This window comes from Rhincodon typus, chromosome 7 (assembly GCF_021869965.1).
Source record: "Rhincodon typus isolate 14 chromosome 7, sRhiTyp1.1, whole genome shotgun sequence".
Lineage (NCBI taxonomy): Eukaryota > Metazoa > Chordata > Chondrichthyes > Orectolobiformes > Rhincodontidae > Rhincodon > Rhincodon typus.
The window spans coordinates 21,786,377-21,805,784 of record NC_063338.1 but is presented as its reverse complement, the minus strand read 5'-3'; the positions used below and the strand labels follow the sequence as shown (position 1 = coordinate 21,805,784).

The following is a 19,408-nucleotide window of genomic DNA, read 5'->3' as shown; positions in this document are numbered from 1 at the left end:
AAGGTAAAGTTAAATAAAGTATAAGAATATAATATAAAGAGATGTTGGTATGATTAGTTGAAGAAAGTGGGAAGGGGCTTGTGTGGAACATTAATTCTGCCAGAGACCACTGGGCCACATAGTGCGTTTTGTGATGTAGATACTGTCTACACAGTAGAGCATGCCAAAATTTAAGAAAAGTCATCTCCAGATATTTTCAGGGTGAGTAATTAAGCTAGAACTGGGAGGAGCTGTAGGCAGGATTAAAATCTCCCCAGGACCACCACAGAAGTGTCCCCATTAATCTTTCCAGCAGATGGTAAGTTATTGCTAGAATCGTAAATTAATTTCCATTGGCAGCGTCAAATTAATCCTGGATATTTCTGGATGGTTACTTGGTAATGATTGGCAGGGGAGTGGAAACAGCTTGTATAAAATTCCACTAGCTATGTTGTGCTGTGGAGACTCTTTTAAAATGTGTTTCCAACTTCTCTTCACTGACAAGTACTCCATGTGGTATTATATTGAGCCTTACAGATCAGGGAGAGGCTGTATTTGCTTCATGACCTTTTGAAAAAGAAGTTGATCTTGGGCTCAGCTGGATTACTTTATTTGGCTTCAGTACTGGTAGGCTGGACGGTATAGACGTCAGTGCTTGATTGTTATCCAGTGACAACTAATAGAAAGTATGTGCATGAAATCTGGATGAGGGTAAAATTGGGTTCATCTGGGAATCTGATGGTGGCTGAATCAATGTATAATCTCATGTGCAAAGAATGAAAACATACTCCAGTGATGGCCAAAGTGGTCAAGATAGCTGTGGCATAAAACTGAAAATAATAGAAAGAAAAATGAGCCAAAAAATGCCTTGGCTGAACAAAAATTCAGAATTCCTTTGAGCTCTAAAGAGGTTTTGGTTTAGAAAGCTCATAGCCCCACACCTATTTTTCAGACACTGAATGGGCACCTCCTGTTTTGTGTGGACACCATGGTGGGTCTGCCACCATATTTTGATCTGTCTTTATGGATACAGTCCTTAGCTGATCATCCATTATCAGTTAGCCTTCATGTGAGATTTAGGTATCTGGGTTTTATTTACCTACGCGATTGAGAGGCTTTCTCCTAGGTTGTATTGTCCCACTTTGAATGTCACTGCCTTTACCTTACTTAAGAGTGACTATTTTCTGACTTTCTAGAGTTCCAATGAACTCTTATTTATATTTTACTAAACATGATGCTGATTTTTATATTATAGCCTCTCTACATTTGTTAAATCCTCTTTTGGGTCTCTACAGTATGCAACTTCTGATGTCTGCATTACATTGTGTTATATATTATGCATTCTCATCATACTATTCTCCCTCCATGTTTTGTTCAGTATTAACATTTCCACTATTTCAACAATTTCTTCAAACTATTTAAGTTCTCACCTTCTCGCCCCCAAAAGTCTGAATTTCTGGGATTGAGTCTTTGTGACATTTTCATAGCTTGTCCTGAACTTGTTCATGTGTGATGTGAATGATGGTGATTTTCCACCATTTCTGTAACTCAAGGTTTCTTGCTGCAGCGTTGTTGATGTATGTTTATTCTCACTAAAACCAAATTCTATGGTAGTCTTACTCTTTTATTGTTGCTACTTCAAATAGAATTAACGCTTATCTGTTCCTTATCAATGTTCCCATGAGAGTTCAAACACTGTAAACCCAGATCTAAATGAGGGTCACTGGACTTGAAACATTAGCTCTGTATTTTCTCCTCAAATGCTACTAGTTGCGTTTCTCCAGAAATTTCTGTTTTTATTTCGGACCTATGGCTGTTTGCTTTGATGAGAACTGTACGTTGTTGATGACTTTTCTCTGATCTAAATCTTCCAGCATGGTACCAAAGCTGACAATGTCTTTGCTCTGTGCCTGGAATTATGCAAATTCTTTTTACCCTCTGGTGATCATTCTGAATTTCTCTTCCTCTCTCCTGGCCTAAAGATATGATATTTCATCTCAGGTTACATATGCCTTAATACTGGAATTTCTGCTTTGAAACCTCTGCCCATAAGTAACTCTGCAGTTAATGTTAACAATTCAAATGTTTTGTTTAGCAGTTTAATAAAACTAAGTCTCAATGCCTGTTTCTGATCATTAATGACAATTTGGCTTTTAGTGCTGTTTCGGCTTCTTGATTGGTCTGTGAGTGATGAGGAGAACTAGTGAATGTAATTGATATCCGATTCTGCTGTTATCCAGTTGAAGTATTAAGTGGCAAATTAAGTGGCAAGTATACATTCTCTTGAAAGTTGAATAGGTCTAGTCCCAACCTTTGCTAAAGCCTGTCTGGGACACAAAAACAAAGGGCTCTATTGGTGTCTGACTATCAATTGTACACGTATGGCAGGATAATATGCAATCTTCAGTTTCTTTTGAGATGCTTGGCCACAAGTAGATTCCGGTGCACAGGCTGTACATTTGTTTATGCCTAAGTGACCTCCATGGATATTACAAAGAATCTTTTCATTCATAGCTTTTGGTATTGCAAGCCTGTTATTGAAAACTAAAGTTCATCTATTATACTCAAGTTCCTCTTTTGTGTATGAAATATTTGGAAAAACCAGCCTGTTGACTGTATTGTGACTAACCGCATTGTTGGAACTTTTTGATTCTTTTATCATACCATTTGATGCCACACTATGGATTTGGGTTTGTGACAGACTAGTTGAGGAGAATGCAAAGACATAGACTTCAAAATAACACTCATTTCCTTTCATACCAAATACTGCTACACATGGTAATCATCAATATACCAGGCACTGACTTCTGGCTGTATTAGGTAGGTATTAAACCATCTTCATCTGTTCATGTCTGTGTGCTCTCTGAGCTTCTTCTAGAGAGACTCACACTTTTTTTCCTCTTAATGTGTCCTTCTAGTGTGATCTAACTCACCCTACATTGTGTACCATTTATACTCCGTAAGGTGTAGCTCCTTGACATCATTACAAGATTGTTCCAAGGTCCTGAAGCCATAATACAACATTTATTTTTGCTTTTTTGAGCTTCTTAAATTTCCTGCAATTTCTCAGAGGCAGTAATGAATTCATGATAACTGAGAGAAATGTTTCTACATCTCCACGAAGGACTTCAACTTGATCCACTGTAGTTTCAGACAATGCATCAGCTATGATGTGTGGTTTTCGTAGACTGACATTTAATCATAATAACCTGAGGCTGAACTCTAGGTTGTAACGGCATTTTGACTATATCTCCTTGCAATCTAATTATGTAAATATTGGATTGTGGTCTGTCTCGATTTGAAAATTCAGTGCCATCTAGAAATCTGAGGAACATTCACAACCCTATCGTTATGGCTAAACACTCTTGTGTTATGGTTGTGAAACATTGTTCTCTGTTTCAATTAATGTCCTGGATGTGAAATGTACAGGCTTCCTGCTACCATTACCCTGAACCTAGTAATAGAGGTATAATGTTATACATAATTCTGTTGAAGTTGCATCTGCATCCATTACTGATGATGACCTTGGATTGTAACAATCTAATGGTCCTGAAGAAAGCAATTTTGTTTTTATCTTCAGAAACGCTAAGGTGAGCCTCGGACTACAAAGCCGTTATTGACCTCTTCGAAAAAGATCTCTTTAAAGGTGCATAATTATACCCAAATTTGGAATTAATTAATCTATTTCGTTGACCATTTCTGGAAATGGTCAAACAGTACCAAAATTCTTTGTGGGAATTCCCTTCTCGACTTTGCCTTTCTGTGATCCACCATGATTCCAACTCTCTTGAATGATATGGCATAAGAGTGTAATTCTTGAGCTTGCGAATTGACATTTAGTATTCAGCATAAAGCTGCATTCAACCATGCTTTCAGAATTTCATGAACTCTACAATGACGTTACGCCATGCTGTACATAAGTATGTAACTCCTTTGTTACCCTCTAGGATTTCAAACATTGCATGTTGAAATATTTTGAGAGCTCATGGTATTCTAAAAGTCAGACAATTATTATAAAGTTATCCAAAAAGTTCTGGTGGATGTGTTTAACAACCTTGAGAGTCAAAAACAACTGTTAGCGTCAAACTTCATAGAGTATGCTACTGTTTTTAGTTTTGCCACACTATCACCCACAGAGGACATTATTCTCTGCCTTATTCAGTTGTGTGAGGTCCACACGTGACCTGAGCACACAACTGGGCTTAGGAACCATTGCCACCCATGAACACCAATTTGTTGGCTTCGTTGTCCTAACACTGTTAATAGGTGTACTGAAATTTTAGGTTTGTTTTAATAAACAAAGTAAATTGCTTCACAAAAAGGAATCCAAAATGTGAATGTTGCCTTCCTAAAAGTGTTGTCCGATGGATTAAATTTTGGAAGTTTTTTTTGATGTCTGTTGACATTTGTGATTTATAATACATAGTCATGTGAATACATTATGAATCTGTGTGACAATGAAATTACTAAATTCATCATGTGTTATGCAGAAAACCTGTAAATTGTTAGATCTGAAGTGCAGCACTTCCAGGTGCCTGGCTGAATTTGATTGAGACTTTTAGAATTAAAATTTTGGTTTTTGTTTGGTACGCGTTTGAAAACGTTGCTTATTTATTTGTTTACTTCTAACCACACTAATGAAAAGGTACACAACAAACACAGAAGGATAAATATTTTGGAAGTAGTATTTTCATGCTAAGTAGTGTTACTAAATTCTCTCTCCCGATCTTTAGGTCCCCATCCATTCACTGGATTTACAATAACTTTCATTTTCTTAATTTACTTTTGTATGCTTTTCCCTCTTTGTCTAACTTAGTTTCCTTTGGAATATTAATTGTTTGTCCCATATTTAAATTTGAGATATTTTCTTTTTTGAGCCAATCTCTTTCAACTGACAGTTTTGCACCTGTGACACGGTATCCCGCTCAAGAGATGTGGTAGGACAATTTCAAGCATAAAATTAAGTGATTCCCAAGAATCTGTTCTGATAGTTATTTTTGCTGGGAGGCATGGATATTCTCAGTTTTGTTGTCTGACGTACATGCCAATGCTAGTATTGCAAGCTAGATTACAAACATTATCATTATAGACTGTTGAATCAGTGATAGTAGGAACTGTATTGGCGCCGCCTTGTGCTCCCACGAGGAGCTCGAACAGTTCATCCACTTCACCAACACCTTCCACCCCAACCTTAAGTTTACCTGGACCATCTCTAATACCTCTCTCCCCTTCCTGGACCTTTCTGTCTCCATCTCGGGCAACCACCTAGAAACCGATATTCATTTCAAGCCCACCGACTCCCACAGCTACCTAGAATACTCCTCCTCCCACCCACCTTCCTGCAAAAATGCCATCCCCTATTCCCAATTCCTTCGCCTCCGCCGCATCTGCTCCCAAGATGAGGCATTCCACTCCCGTACATCTCAGTTGTCCTCGTTTTTCAAGGACCGTAACTTCCTCCCCTCAGTGGTCGAGAACGCCCTCAACCGTGTCTCCCACATCTCCTACAATTCATCCCTCACACCCCATCCTCGCAATAAGAACCAAAAAAGAATCCCCCTCGTCCTCACGTACCACCCCACCAACCTCCGGATCCAACACATCATCCTCCGACACTTTCGCCATTTGCAATCCGACCCCACCACCAAAGACATCTTTACCTCCCCACCCTTATCTGCTTTCCGGAGGGACAACTCTCTCCGTGACTCCCTTGTCTGCTCCACACTCCCCTCCAGCCCCACCACACCCGGCACTTTTCCCTGCAACCGCAGGAAGTGCTACACCTGCCTCCATACCTCTTCCCTCACCCCCATCCCAGGCCCCAAGAAGACTTTCCACATCAAGCAGATGTTCACCTGCACATCTGCCAATGTGGTATACTGCATCCGCTGTACCCGGTGTGGCCTCCTCTACATCGGTGAAACCAAGCGGAGGCTCGGGGACCGCTTTGCAGAACACCTACACTCGGTTCGCAATAAACAACTGCACCTCCCAGTCGCGAACCATTTCAACTCCCCCTCCCATTCCTCAGATGACATGTCCATCCTGGGCCTCCTGCAGTGCCACAACGATGCCACCCGAAGGTTGCAGGAACAGCAACTCATATTCCGCTTGGGAACCCTGCAGCCCAATGGTATCAATGTGGATTTCACAAGTTTCAAAATCTCCCCTCCCTCCACCGCATCCCAAAACCAGTCCAGCTCATCCCCGCCTCCCTAACCTGTTCTTCCTCCCACCTATCCCCTCCTCCCACCTCAAGCCGCACCCCCATCTCCTACCTACTAACCTCATCCCGCCCCCTTGACCTGTCCTTCCTCCCTGGACTGACCTATCCCCTCCCTAACTCCCCACCTACACTCACCTTTACTGGCTCCATCCCCGCCTCTTCGACCTGTTTGTTTCCTCTCCACCTATTCTCTCCTCTATCCATCTTCTATTCGCCTCCCACTCTCTCCCTATTTATTTCAGAACCCCCTTTCCCTCCCCCTTTTCTGATGAAGGGTCTAGGCCCAAACGTCAGCCTTTCTGCTCCTATGATGCTGCTTGGCCTGCTGTGTTCATCCAGCCCTGCACCTTGTTGTCTCTCAATATAGACTGTTGATTTTTTTTCTCAGGTGCCACCACCCAATTTTGAACAGCCAAGCCTTGCTCAACTGCAAGTTCAGAAAACAGCTCTGCAACAGCATGTAGTGCAGGAAGTACATGAGGTGGAATATCAGGAAGCTTTGATTTCTCTAAAAGAACAAGTTCGAGCAGTGGAGGGAATGGATATTAAGGAAGCTCTGCAAGAGAAGATCCGACAATGGTTTGTTGAGTGTCGGTAAGGAGAACAGATTCATGAATTTTCTGGAGTCATCCAAGCTTCTGTTTAAGATCTAGTTTAAATTTAGCCACAATTGAATGTGTTATGTTGAAATTCTCAGTACTTAACCAGACTATCCTTGATCAATATTGTTGTAATTCTTAAACGTGTGGTATGAACACTATCGCATATCAAAAGCATGAGTTGAATAACATTTAGTTTTCGAATGCTGATGACACCTAGCTTGAACTCACCACTACTTCTCTTAACTCCTTTTACTTCTGCTCAATTATTAGAATGCTTATAGCTACTTTTCGTATACAAACTTGCTGGAGAAACTCAGCAAGTCTTCACTGGACTTGAAATGTTAACTCTGTTTTTTCTCCACAGATGCTGCCAGTCCTGCTGAGTTTCTCCAGTAATTTGTTTCCGTTGAAGTTCTTTCACCTTGTGTGGGATGAGATTGAGGGCTGCAGTGTGGGTGACCAACTGACCATTGTACCATGGATTGGGGCTTGAATATTGAAGGATGTAGCACAAGTAGGAAGGATAGGAAGCTCAAAAATGTTGGGATGGGGTAGGTTATTAATGGTATTCACGCAATGCAGAGGATAGTTGGTATTGACACAATGGGCAGCTTCAGTTCAGGCAACCAGGATGTGACAAGAGTTTGGGTAGAGATAAGAAATGATAAAGGCTGGAAATCACTGATAGCAGTGGTGTACGCGTCCTGAAACATAATGGGAGCTGGTTAAGACAGGCGTAGTGATAATCATGGGTGATTTTAATCTGCATATAGATTGGAAAGGTTGGAAGTGCAAAGGGTGCCTAGATAAGGAGTTTACTAAGTGTTTTTGGATAGTTCCTGGCAACAGCCTGTTCCGGAGCTATCTAAAGAATAGGCCGTACTAGACTTGATGTAATGCATTGAGATTGAATTAATGACCTCTGAGTGAAAGGATCCCTATCTATTAATGATCATAATGTTTTTAGATTTTGCATTCAGTTTGAGACAGAGGAGTGTGTGTGAGATTATTGTTTTAAAAACTTAAGTGAATCCAATTATGTGGGTAAGAAAGCTAAAGTGAATTGACAAATTAGGTTAAAGGATAGGTCAAGAAAGATTCAGTGGAAAACAGTTAAGGGAATACTTCAGAATATGCAAAACAGATACATTGCAACGAGTAAGAAAATAACCTAAGGATGAATGCACCATCCGTGACTAACTGGAAAATTTAAAGACAGCATCTAAATTAACAAAAAAGCTATGCAAAGAGAGGCGGTAGAATAAAAGATTAGACAGAACTTTTTTTGAAAAAGCAAAGAATGGTTAAAATAATAAGTGAGGGGAGAAATTTGAGCATGTGAGGAAGGACCCAGAAATAATAAATAGAAGTAGTAAGCCTTGCAATAAGTGTTGGAAAAAGAAAAGAGTTAACAACATGATGTTGGTATTAGAGAAGATCATGGTAAATACACAGGTGGCATATCAGTTGAAGGGTATTTTGTGTCATTGTTCACTAAAGAGGATACAAGGAAATCCAGAAATAGTTACACATGAGGAAATGGAAGGGAAGGAGGAAATTGAGAAATTTACAATTACCAGAGAAGTGGTACTGTAAATATTTGGAGCTGCGGGCTGATAAGTGCCTGGTTCCTGATGCATCCTAGTGTCTTAATAGAAATAGCTAATGTGATAGCAATGCTTTTAATCTTACAAACACCACAGATTCAGGAAAATGTCCCTTTAGATTTGAACATAGAAAATGCAACTCCAACGTTCAAAAAATGAGAGAGACAGAAAGCAGGAAACTACAAGGCAATTAACTTAACATCTGTCTTAAGGAAAATGTTACAGCAGCACACTTGGAGAAATTCAAGGGAATCAGGCACTATCAACATATTTTTGTGGAAGGGAGATCATGTTTAACAAGTTTATTGGAGTTCTTTGAGGAAAGAACATATATTGTGGGTAATGAAGAACTGATGAATGTACTGTACTTAGATTGCCAGAAGGCATTTGATAAAGTGCCACATCAAAGCTTTTCATAGAAAGTAAAAGCTCATGGTGGAGGGGTAACGTATTACCACAGATTAAAGGTTGCCTTGCTAACAGGAAGCATAGAGGGGGTACCAATATGTTTTTTTGCAGGTTGGAAGGACATAATGAATGCCACAGGGATCAGTGTTGTGGCCTCAACTTTTTTACAATTTATATGTGTCTTGGATGAAGGGACAAAAGTTATGAATGCCAAATTTACTGAGATTAAAAAAAAGAGCTAGAAAGTAAGCTGTGAAGAGATTATTGGCATATAGAGGACAGACATGGGTTACGTAGAGGCAGCACAGTGGTTAGCACTGCTGCCTCACAGCACCAGCTACCTGGGTTCAATTCCAGCCCCGGGTGACTGCCTGTGTGGAGTTTACACGTTCTCCTTGGGGTCTGCATGGATCTTCTCCAGGTGCTCCGGTTTCCTCCCACAGTTCCAAGATGAGCAGGTTAGGTGAATTGGCTATGCTAAATTGCCCTGTCATTTCCAGGGATGTGCAGGCTGGGTGGATTAACCATGGTTAATGCGAGGATAGGGTGAGGGAGTGGGTCTGGGTGGGATGATCTTTGGAGGGTTGGTTAAGACTCGATGAGCCAAATTGACTCTATCTGCACTCTAAAGATTCTGTGATTCTAAGTGAGTAGTCAAGAATCTGGAGAAAGGAATACAAGTGAGAGAATGCAAAATTGTCTACTTTGGTAGGAAGGATAAAAGATAAGCATATTACCTGAATGGTGAAGGTTGCAGAGCTCTGATATGTAGGATGATCTGGATTCAAGGTGCATGAATTACAAGAAGTTAGTTTGTAGGTACAACAAGTAGTTTGGAAAGTGTATTGTTTCTTGCAAGGATTATCAAGTACAAAGCTAGGGACAAAAACGGAAGTTGCTGGAAAAGCTCAGTCGGTGCGGCAGCATCTGTGAAGAGAAATCAGAGTTAACGTTTCGGGTCTGGTGACCCAGTGAGGAAGGCTCACTAGACCTGAAACATTAACTCTGATTTCTGTTCACAGATGCTGCCAGGCCTGCTGAGCTTTTCCAGCAACTTCTGTTTTTGTTTCTGGTTTACAGCATCTGCAGTTCTTTCAGTTTTTACAAAGCTAGGGAGGTTATGCTTCAGTTATACAGGGCACTTGAGATCGTATTTGGAGGACTACGCACTCTATTGGTCAACAAATGTAAGAAATGATGAAAATACATGAAAAACAGTTCAGAGAAGGTTTACCAGATTAATATCTGAAATGGACAAGTTGTTTTTTCTCACTTGTGGGACGTGGCCATTACTGGATGGCCAGCATTTATTGCCCATCTCTCATTGCTCTTGACAAGGTGGCAGTGAGCTGCCTTCTTGAACCACTGCAGTCCATGTGCAGTAGATAGGCCCACAATGCCCTTCAGGAGGGAATTCCAGGATTCTAACCCAGTGACTGTGAAGGAACGGTGATATGTTTCCAAGTCAGGATGGTGAGTGGCTTGAAGGGGAACTTGCAGCTAGTGGCGTTCCCATGCATCTGCTGTCCTTGTCCTTCTAAATGAAATTGCTCGTGTGTTGGGAGATGCTGTCTAAGTATCTTTGATAAATTTCTGCAGTGCATCTTGTAGATAGTACATACGGCTGCTATGGAGCGTCAGTGGTAGAGGGAGTGGGTGTTTGTGGTTGTGGTATCTGTTAAGCATACTGCTTTATCCTGGATGCTGCCAAACTTTTTGAGTGGTTTTGGAGCTGCAAGCGAGTGGGAAATACTCCATCACACTCCTGACTTGTGCCTGTACATGGTGGACAGGCTTTAGGAAATTGGGAGTTAAGTTAATCACTGTGGTGTTCCTAGCTTTTGACCTCCTCTTGTAGTCATTGTATTATCTGGTGATTTTCTGGTCAATGGTAACCCTAAGGACATTGATAATGAGGGATTCATGATGGTAAGAGTAGTGATTGTAATGATATCAGCCAGGTAGACCACATAGAATATGAGTTCCCTGATTGAGGCTGTTAATGTGGTCCAATCAGGGAGCCCTGGCTGACAGATATAAACAGGAGTGTCAGAGGCTCTGTTGAATCTGAGAGCTAGCACTGAGGGAACTGGATCAGTGTAAAGGACTCTCCACATGTAAGTAAAGGGTAAATTGATGAGGGAATACCATCCTTAGCAGTTATTTCAGTAACACTATTGAATGTCAAGGGGCAGTGGTTAGATTATCTGTCTCTTATTGGTGATGGTCATTGCCTGGCATTTGTGTGGCACGAATGTTACTTGCCACTTTGTCAGCCGAAACCTGGATATTGTCTATATCTTGTTGCATTTGAACATAGACTGCTTCAGTATCTGAGGGGTTGCGAATAGTGCTGAACATTGTGAAATCATTGGCGAACATCTCCACTTCTGACTTTTATGATGGAGGGAAGGTCATTGATGAAGCGGCTAAAGATGGTTGGGTCAAGGACACTACCTTGAGGAAGTTGTCTTGTGAGGAAAGGTTGGACAGGCTAAGCTTATTTCACTGCAGTAGGAGATGACTTGATTTAACCATAAAAGATCCCGAAGCATCTTGACAGGGTGGATGTGAAGATGATGTTTCCTTTTGTGGGAGAATCTGGAGCTAGGATTCATGCTTTAAAAATAAGGGGTCACCCATTTAAAACCAAGATGCAGCAAAATTCTTTTTTTCAAAGGATTATAAATTCTCTTCCTTAAACACTGGTGGAAGCAGTCTTTGAATATTTTTAAGGCAGAAATGGATAGATTCTTGGTCATCAAGTGAGCGAAAGGTTATCAGTCATAAGCATGAATGTGGAGTTGAGTTGACAGTCTGATCATCCATGATCTTCTTAAAGGGTGGAGCAGGCTGATGCTGATTTGGTTTGATTTTAAGACAGAATATAACGTGCGTTCATCCACAATACACAATAGCAGAGGTCAAAAAGAACAACTGCTGAAGTTCTTTGTGATTTCTGAATAAACTAAATCTACTAAAGGATGCGATACTCTACATGCACCTAATTTTGAACAGTTAGATCGTGTTCCACGTGAGTGGGTTTCATTGAAAATTTCAGAGGCGCCTCAATCTCTTCCCCAATGCTCATTAAAAAAGCCAAAATAAAATGAGAAAATTATATTGACTGATCTCTGTCCATTGCTGGTGGATGGCTTTAGTCTTTTGAATTGCATTGTATTAGTAGGTTACGAGAGTTGAGTGAACAAAAATCAGCTGACCATGAAGCTGCTGAAAAATACTGTGCTTTTTTCACAAAATAATTATTGAACATATTCTATTCCTTCAACAAATTTATAAAGCACTTGAAACTGGCTTATGTTACTGTTTGCCAAATTCAACGCTAGCAGGTGAGAGTGAATCTGGCTCTACAAGTTTTAAATAGTATAAAGATGGAATTGCAGTGCTTAGATATGTGAATATTGCAGATTCACACAATGTAAAACTTTTTGATGGTTGGAACATTTAACTTTTGAGACTGCTTAGACATGTTGCACAGTTACGTTAAATAACAAGTGCACAGTAATGAAAAGCAATTTTTCAAGAATAGTTATTTCAACGTGTTTTCCCAGTTACAGCGAAAGAACATATTAAAAAAGTAGGCCAGTCTGAAGATTAGAAAGTTAGTGTATTGTTGATTTTTTACCCTCGTGAATCTGAGTTAGTAATTGGTCATATTTTTACCAATTTCGTGCCTACTCATTAATTCAACATATAGTCCAGGATGTTATCCAGAATACGAAATGCTGTTACACAAGAGGCTTCCTGAGAAACTTAATCAACCATGAAGATTCTATACAAGACTTTCAATCAGTTTATAGAATAAAGATTACAGCTTTAAATGTGGCCTGAGGAGGACTTGGAGAAACCTGTTACCAGTATTATGTTTGTTAAATTTAAGGCTGTTCTGATATTGATGATGTTGAAATATTTAATCAAGACCTAGAACAAATACAATACCTGAAATGGTGGAAATGGTGAATTCAACACACCTAACTAATATACTTCACAAAATTACATGAAAATATTGAAGCTGGCATGAGTCTGAATTGACTTAGATTTTTAGTGATGCAGAAATTGTGTACAGTGTGAAGCCTCAAAAGACAAAAGATCCTGAAAAGGAATTCCGTGAAGAGGAGGAAGTAACTTACATAAATATCTTTTTGATACATTGATTGAATTTATTGAAAGGCAGACTGTTGCACTGAATAAGAGGTTATGCAATTGCAATTCTTCACTCTAATCAGTAAAAATAAAAGGTAAGTCTTCAAACTGAGATAAGGAGTTTATTTAATAAATTATCTTATGCTTACTTGTACTGAGGCCCAGTCATCTAGCCTGCTATACTTTGTGAGACTTTTGTTTACATTTGTAGATATTGTTAATGAATGGAAGTAAAAATATTACTTTTCTTTACTTCCTGAGTTTGTGCATGTTGTTTTATATTTTATTTTTTGAAGTTCATGCCACAAGCATTGTCCTGTATTCCATTGTATTCCTACGCTCTTCACATACCGGATAATAAAACTTTTATGGTATATCTTTCCTTAATAATTGACCAAAACTGCATACACTACTTCAGCAGTGGTTCCACTAAAGCTCTGTAAAGTTTTAACAAGACTTCCTATTCTTGTCCTCTCATTTTCTACCAATAAAGGCCATATGTGCCATTTAACTTCCCAATTGCTTACTATACCTACTTTCTAACTTTGTGTTCCTTGTATGAGTGCCCCAAGTACCTCTGAACATGATAATTTATAAATGTTGTGCTTTTTACTTCCCAAGTGAATAAGCTGACTCATCCCCACTTTAGACGTCGTGTGCCATCTTGTTATCTACTCACTTAACCTACCTCCTGTTTCGCTTTGCAGTTTCTTTGTGTTCTTAGGTGTTCACACCTAATATTGTATGATTTGCAAATTTAGTTACATTTCTTTCTATACCTCCTCGGCTATTAATATAGATTGTAGATAACTAAGGTCACATCATTGATCCTAGTGGCATCGCACTAAGGAGAACCATCACGGACCAGTAAAAGACAGATTACGCATGACAAGTCTAATTGAATTTTTTGATGAAGTAACAAGAATGGTTGGTGAAAGAATTGCAGTTGATGTTATCTACGCGGATTTCAATACAGCATTTAACAAAGTACCACAAAAGGTAGATTAATAAAGTTGAAGCTCATAGAATGGAAGTGTCAATAGTCTAAGGACACTTAAGGACAGAAAACAGCGAGTTGGAGTAAATGGATATTTTTCAGATTGTTAGATGGCAGGCAGTGATGTTTCCTAAGATTCCATGTTAGGACCGCTGATCTGTATAATTCACTTGGAATTTGGTATACAGAGTAAAATTTCATAATTTGCTGATGGTAACAAAAACTTCAAGGCGTAGGAAACAAATGGATGTTAATCAACTGCAAACAGAACATAGGCTAACAGAATGAGCACACAAGGAGAAAATGGAATTTAACACCGACAACTGTGAGGTGATATATTTTGGCAGGTGGGATATGGAGAGGCAATGTAGATGTAACGGCACTGTTCTAAAGAGTGTCCTAGAACTTGATGTGCCTGTACCTATATCTGTATTGATAGTGTAAGTAACTGTCATGTCCACAAGACATAAAATAATCTAAATTGTGTAAACAAAGTTATACTTTTGTAAGTAATGGTGAGGTTTTCCATTTTGAACCGGTAAAGGATAGATCAGGGCACTTTCCAGCAAGTATGAAGTTAAATAACTGAGATAGAAAGAACTGCAGATGCTGGAGTCAGAGACAACAAAGTGTGGAGCTGGAGGAACACAGCAGTCCAGGCAGCATTAGAGGAACAGGAAAGCTGACATTTCGGAATTTCGGAAGAAGGGTCCCGACCCGAAATGTCAGCTTTCCTGTTCCTCTGATGCTGCCAGGCCTGCTGTGTTCCTCCAGCTCCACGCTTTGTTGTCTATGAAGTTAAATAAGGTGCGTGTCCAAAGACACTTGGGCATTGGGTTGCAGAAAGAAATCGAGAAGATAATGGAATGCTGTCCTTTATATTGAGAGGAGTAGAAGGACACAGAAGTTCTGCTGCAGTTATTCAAAACCCTGGTTAGATCCCACTTGGAGTACTGTGAGCATTTGGCCACTGCACTTTCAGAAGGATATAGCTTGGGTTTACAAGAAAGATACCTGCACTTCAGGGGTTAAGTTATGAGGAGAGATATATGAATAAGGCCTGATTTCTCTGGAATTTAGAAGGTTAAAGGGTGATTTAATCAAAGCCTTTAAGCTATTAACAGGAAAAGACGCTGATAAGGATAACTATTTCCACGGGTTGAGATTCTAGAATTGGGTGAGGCGTGGGCATGGTCTAAACGTTAGGGCCAGACTAATCAGGAGAGATGTTAGAAAGCACTTCTACACACAAAGGATGGTAGAAGTTTGGTACTCTCTTCAACAAATGGCATTTGATATGAGATCAATTGTTGGCTTTAAATCTGAGATAAATAAATTTTTGTTTAACAATGGTATTAAGGGATATGGGACAAAGGCAGGTATATGGAATTAGGCCACAGATCACCCATCATATCATTGAATGGCTGAACAGGTTTGAGGGGCTGAATGGCCTGCTCCTGTTCCTATGCTCCTATAAAAATTGACTTTGCTGGACTGAAATGGCTGCTACTGATCACATAATTTTCAAGTTGACAACAGCTCCAGAAATTTCGAGCAGTATAATTACAAGGACAAAGCTAAACAGTGACCTTTGTGAAACCTTGCACCTATTGTTATTGGGTCACAAGTACAGCAAAATAAAAGGTAGTACCAACCTTCAGTCTTGAAAACAAAGAAACCTAATTGATAGTCAGTATGTCTACAGAGACACTAGTAACAACCATCTAGCTCCATAAGCTGAACAATGAATTTTGACCAAAGGTGCAGAGTTGGCTTTATTAATCCAACTGACTTATTCCTGGGCAAAGTTGCATCAAAATTCCTCTGGTGTTTGAAGCGCTTTAATTTAAATTCCTGAGTGCTTGTCTCGGTTTTTAACTTCCAGTCTGGATAAAATGCTATGAACTTAGCTAAAAGCCTGTTCAAGTCTCCTTGAATCCTATTTCCAGAGGATTCTTCTATTTGCCCGCAAAGCAACTTTATATCAACACAATCTTGTTATGTCATCAACCACCTGAAATGAATTCTGCAACTCTTGCCTTCAGCTATCTGAACGCGCCAGAACATAAACTGCTGAATGAAGGAGCCCTCACTGGACTTTAATATTTACATGAATTGCAAGAAAGACAAGGGAGTGTGTATGTGTGTTGCTGTGGGTGATTTTAAAACAAATGACGTCGTGAATGGTGAGGAGAACGAGAGTTCAATCTGCCTGTGCCCCCGATCTGTTACACAATAATTAGCATTTGGCATCTTGGGTTTCATAAAGAGAGTTCTGAGTATAGAAGCAGGCAAGTTATTACAAAGGAGTTGCAAAATCATAAGGGACCTGGATATAGTAGATCATGAAAAACCACCCCTGGTTTAAAAACATAGAGAACCAGAAGGCACGGTTTTAAAGTGCTTTCTAAGTGTAAGGTAAAGAAAATTTACTTCGCATGGCAAGTAGTTACGTTCTGGCAATGTTGTGGAAGCAGGTTCAATTGAGGAATTCTAGAGGGTATTGGATGCTTTAAATTGTGCACAATTCTGAGGAAATAGCAGGAGTTTGGTACCAAGTTAAAATGCTCAGAGTCAGTACAGGCATGATGGGATGAATGGTTCACTTCTGCATTATGACAATCCTGTGATTTTGTTATATCGATAAAATTCTAATTAGGCTCCAATTAGGGCACTGCATCCAGTTCTAGTCACCACATTTTCAGAAGATTGTGAGTCACTGAGTCATACAACAGAAACAGGCCTTTCGGCCTACTATGTCTATGCTGACCAGTAAACCCCAAACTACACTAATCGCATTTGCCTACACTTGGTTCACAGCCTACTTTGCCCGGCATTTTAAGTACTCATCCAAACGTTTCTTATACGTTGCGAGAATAGAATGGTGGAAAAACTGTTATCAATAATTTCAAGAGGAAATTAGATGAGAACTTCGAGATCTACTCTTGCAAAACGAAGGGGATAGAGTAGAACTTTGGGACTGAATTGACTGCTTTATAGAAAGCCAACATAGAGTCAATGGGTTTGATAGCTTCCCTTTATCTTGTAATGGGTCTGATGCTATGCCACACTGTCAATATGACACTGCTATTTTCTACACAAAGTGAGATACAGCCAACAGTTCTGGAGCTCAATGCTGCTGTCTTGAATGAGGTGGCAGCACCAAATGTACCTCTGCCCTGCTCCATCTGAATAGGCAGGAGGGTTGGGCTCTGAGGTTGTTCATTGCCAGAAAACAGCACATCCAATTTTTACCTTCTTGCATACTCCACGATATTAACACTTGGTTAATTTGGAGAATTGTTGCTGCTTTTTAAGTGTTGACATTTGTTTCTTCAATCCAGAAACACAACTGGAAGGTTCCCTGATTTCCCTGATGCAGAGAAAGGAGGTTCCGCAGCTATTTTTGCTTCAAAGACTCCACAAGAGGTAATTTTCAAGATTTACTGAAGTGTTGTATTCAGGTATTTGTTGTGATACATATCAGGCTAAAAACTGGAATTGTTTAAATGCCAGTATGTTGACTTTTGTTATTGTGTTCTACCATATAACTTAAAATTCAACATGCATGCAGATAATATCAGTGGCATCAATAGGCAAGCTATAGTTTTCAAATTAGGACACTAAAGAGAAGAAAAGGTCATCCAAGTTTCTTGCTAACTGTTTCTATCCAGTAAATCTTGTTGAGAATAGGTTGCAGCTTTGAACCAGTGATCCTGTGATCAAGATAGAGCTTTCATTCTGTTGCACGTTATTGCCATTTCTAGATTATAACTTTTTATCTGAATTAAGATGGGTACTTCAATATACAGTTCTAGTACTGTACTGGATTGGTTATTGTACATTTAAATTCAAACATTACAAGTTGTGATTTTGAATTTATTGGCCCCAAAATTTACAGGGAAGTGAGAATAGTGCAGGGGAAGCCAAAAAGTGTCGAAGGTCCCAGCAAAGCCGTGGATGCAGAGGTCCTGCAACATTAATTAGAACCTCATTATCATTTATAATAAAGACAGAAAGTGCTGGAGAAACTCAGCAGCTCTGCCAGAATCTGTGGAGAGAGAAAGAGTTCACATTTCAAGTCTGATATGACTCCTCTTCAAAACCATAATAATTTTGTTGTTATCCCTTTCCCATGAGTTGAACAGATAGCTTGGGAGTGGGGAAGGTAGCACTGTCAGTACTGATGTGATGGCATCTTCTTTTCAGTAAATCAACCGAAACATCCTTTCATTTCTTCAGTTTAGCTGGAATTTAAAAACAACGACATAGCCATCTTACAAATGTTGTATTTGTAACAGTATCTTTTGAGACATGGTAATAAAAGCAGCCAGCATGAAAAATGCATAATATTATCATTGAATGAAGGTATTTGACTAACAATGCATACCTAGTTAATATGCTTGAAGGGGGACAGAATGCTCACTCTTGTTTTTTGTTCTTCTTCCCTTCTGCACGGTCTTTAATCTTGTTTTAAAAAAGCAGAGTTTTTAAAGAAGTTAACTTGTGCTTTAATAACTTATCCACTTTACTCAGGTGCTTCAAGAACTTGCTGCACAAGGTGGAAGGAAAAAGAAAGAGAAAAAGGACAAAAATGAGGAGAAGAAGAAGAAGAAAAAGAAGAAAGGGAAAGCCAATAAAGAGGTAATGTTCCAAATGTTGGGTTTTGTCTTAAATTTTTCTTAGGTTCAGTGGTGCTGGTCTCTCCCAAAAGAAGGCTCTGTCTTTCTTGTGCTAGGGATTCACCTGTACTGCTTAATATCTAACAGTATTTTATCAGTTGTGATTTGAATTGGATATTTTGCCTGTTGTACTTGCAGTCACTAGCACTCATACGACTGTCCATTAGTTAGCACTGATGAAAATTCTGAGATGAGCTCAAAAGTCCAATCAATAGTAGCTTTCTTCTATATGATATATGCAAACAGAACAGTACTTGCAGCCCCCTTTCAACTTCTATAATTCTTCTGCAATATATAAAAGAATAAAATTGCTACATTGACCCTAATGGAGAGCGGAACGTTCACTTTTGAGATTTTTCTTTCCTTTTGCGTAGCCTCCAACATTTTGAAACTGACTGGGCTGAGGGGGCAATTTAGATATAGCCAATGCCAGCCTTGCAAAATGTTCTTGAAACTCACTTTATTGAATCAACAGAATTAAAATTGGAACTCATTCCTGAATATTTCCATGCAATAATGAATAGAACAGTGAGGAGCTTAGAGGGATTTTGGGATGCTTGTCCATAGATCCTTGAAGGCTGCAGAACAAGTTAATAGGGTGGTTAAGAAGATGGTGGAGATTATAAGAACAGGGTGGGTCAGAGATAGTAGGAACTGCAGATGCTGGAGAATCCGAGACAACAAGGTGCAGGGCTGGATGAACACAGCAGGCCAAGCAGCATCATAGGAGCAGAGAGGCTGAC

At 39.6% G+C, this 19,408-nt stretch overlaps 1 protein-coding gene across 1 annotated transcript in view; it reads left to right on the top strand.

Annotated features, from left to right (window-relative positions):
* Positions 1-19,408, top strand: part of iqca1 (IQ motif containing with AAA domain 1) — a 152,847-nt gene that overhangs the window by 32,937 nt on the left and 100,502 nt on the right. The window contains exons 6-8 of the mRNA XM_048598862.1: positions 6,594-6,799; positions 17,328-17,412; positions 18,520-18,627. Of these exons, the coding sequence (XP_048454819.1) occupies positions 6,594-6,799; positions 17,328-17,412; positions 18,520-18,627 (399 nt within the window). The remainder of the gene's footprint in view (positions 1-6,593; positions 6,800-17,327; positions 17,413-18,519; positions 18,628-19,408) is intronic.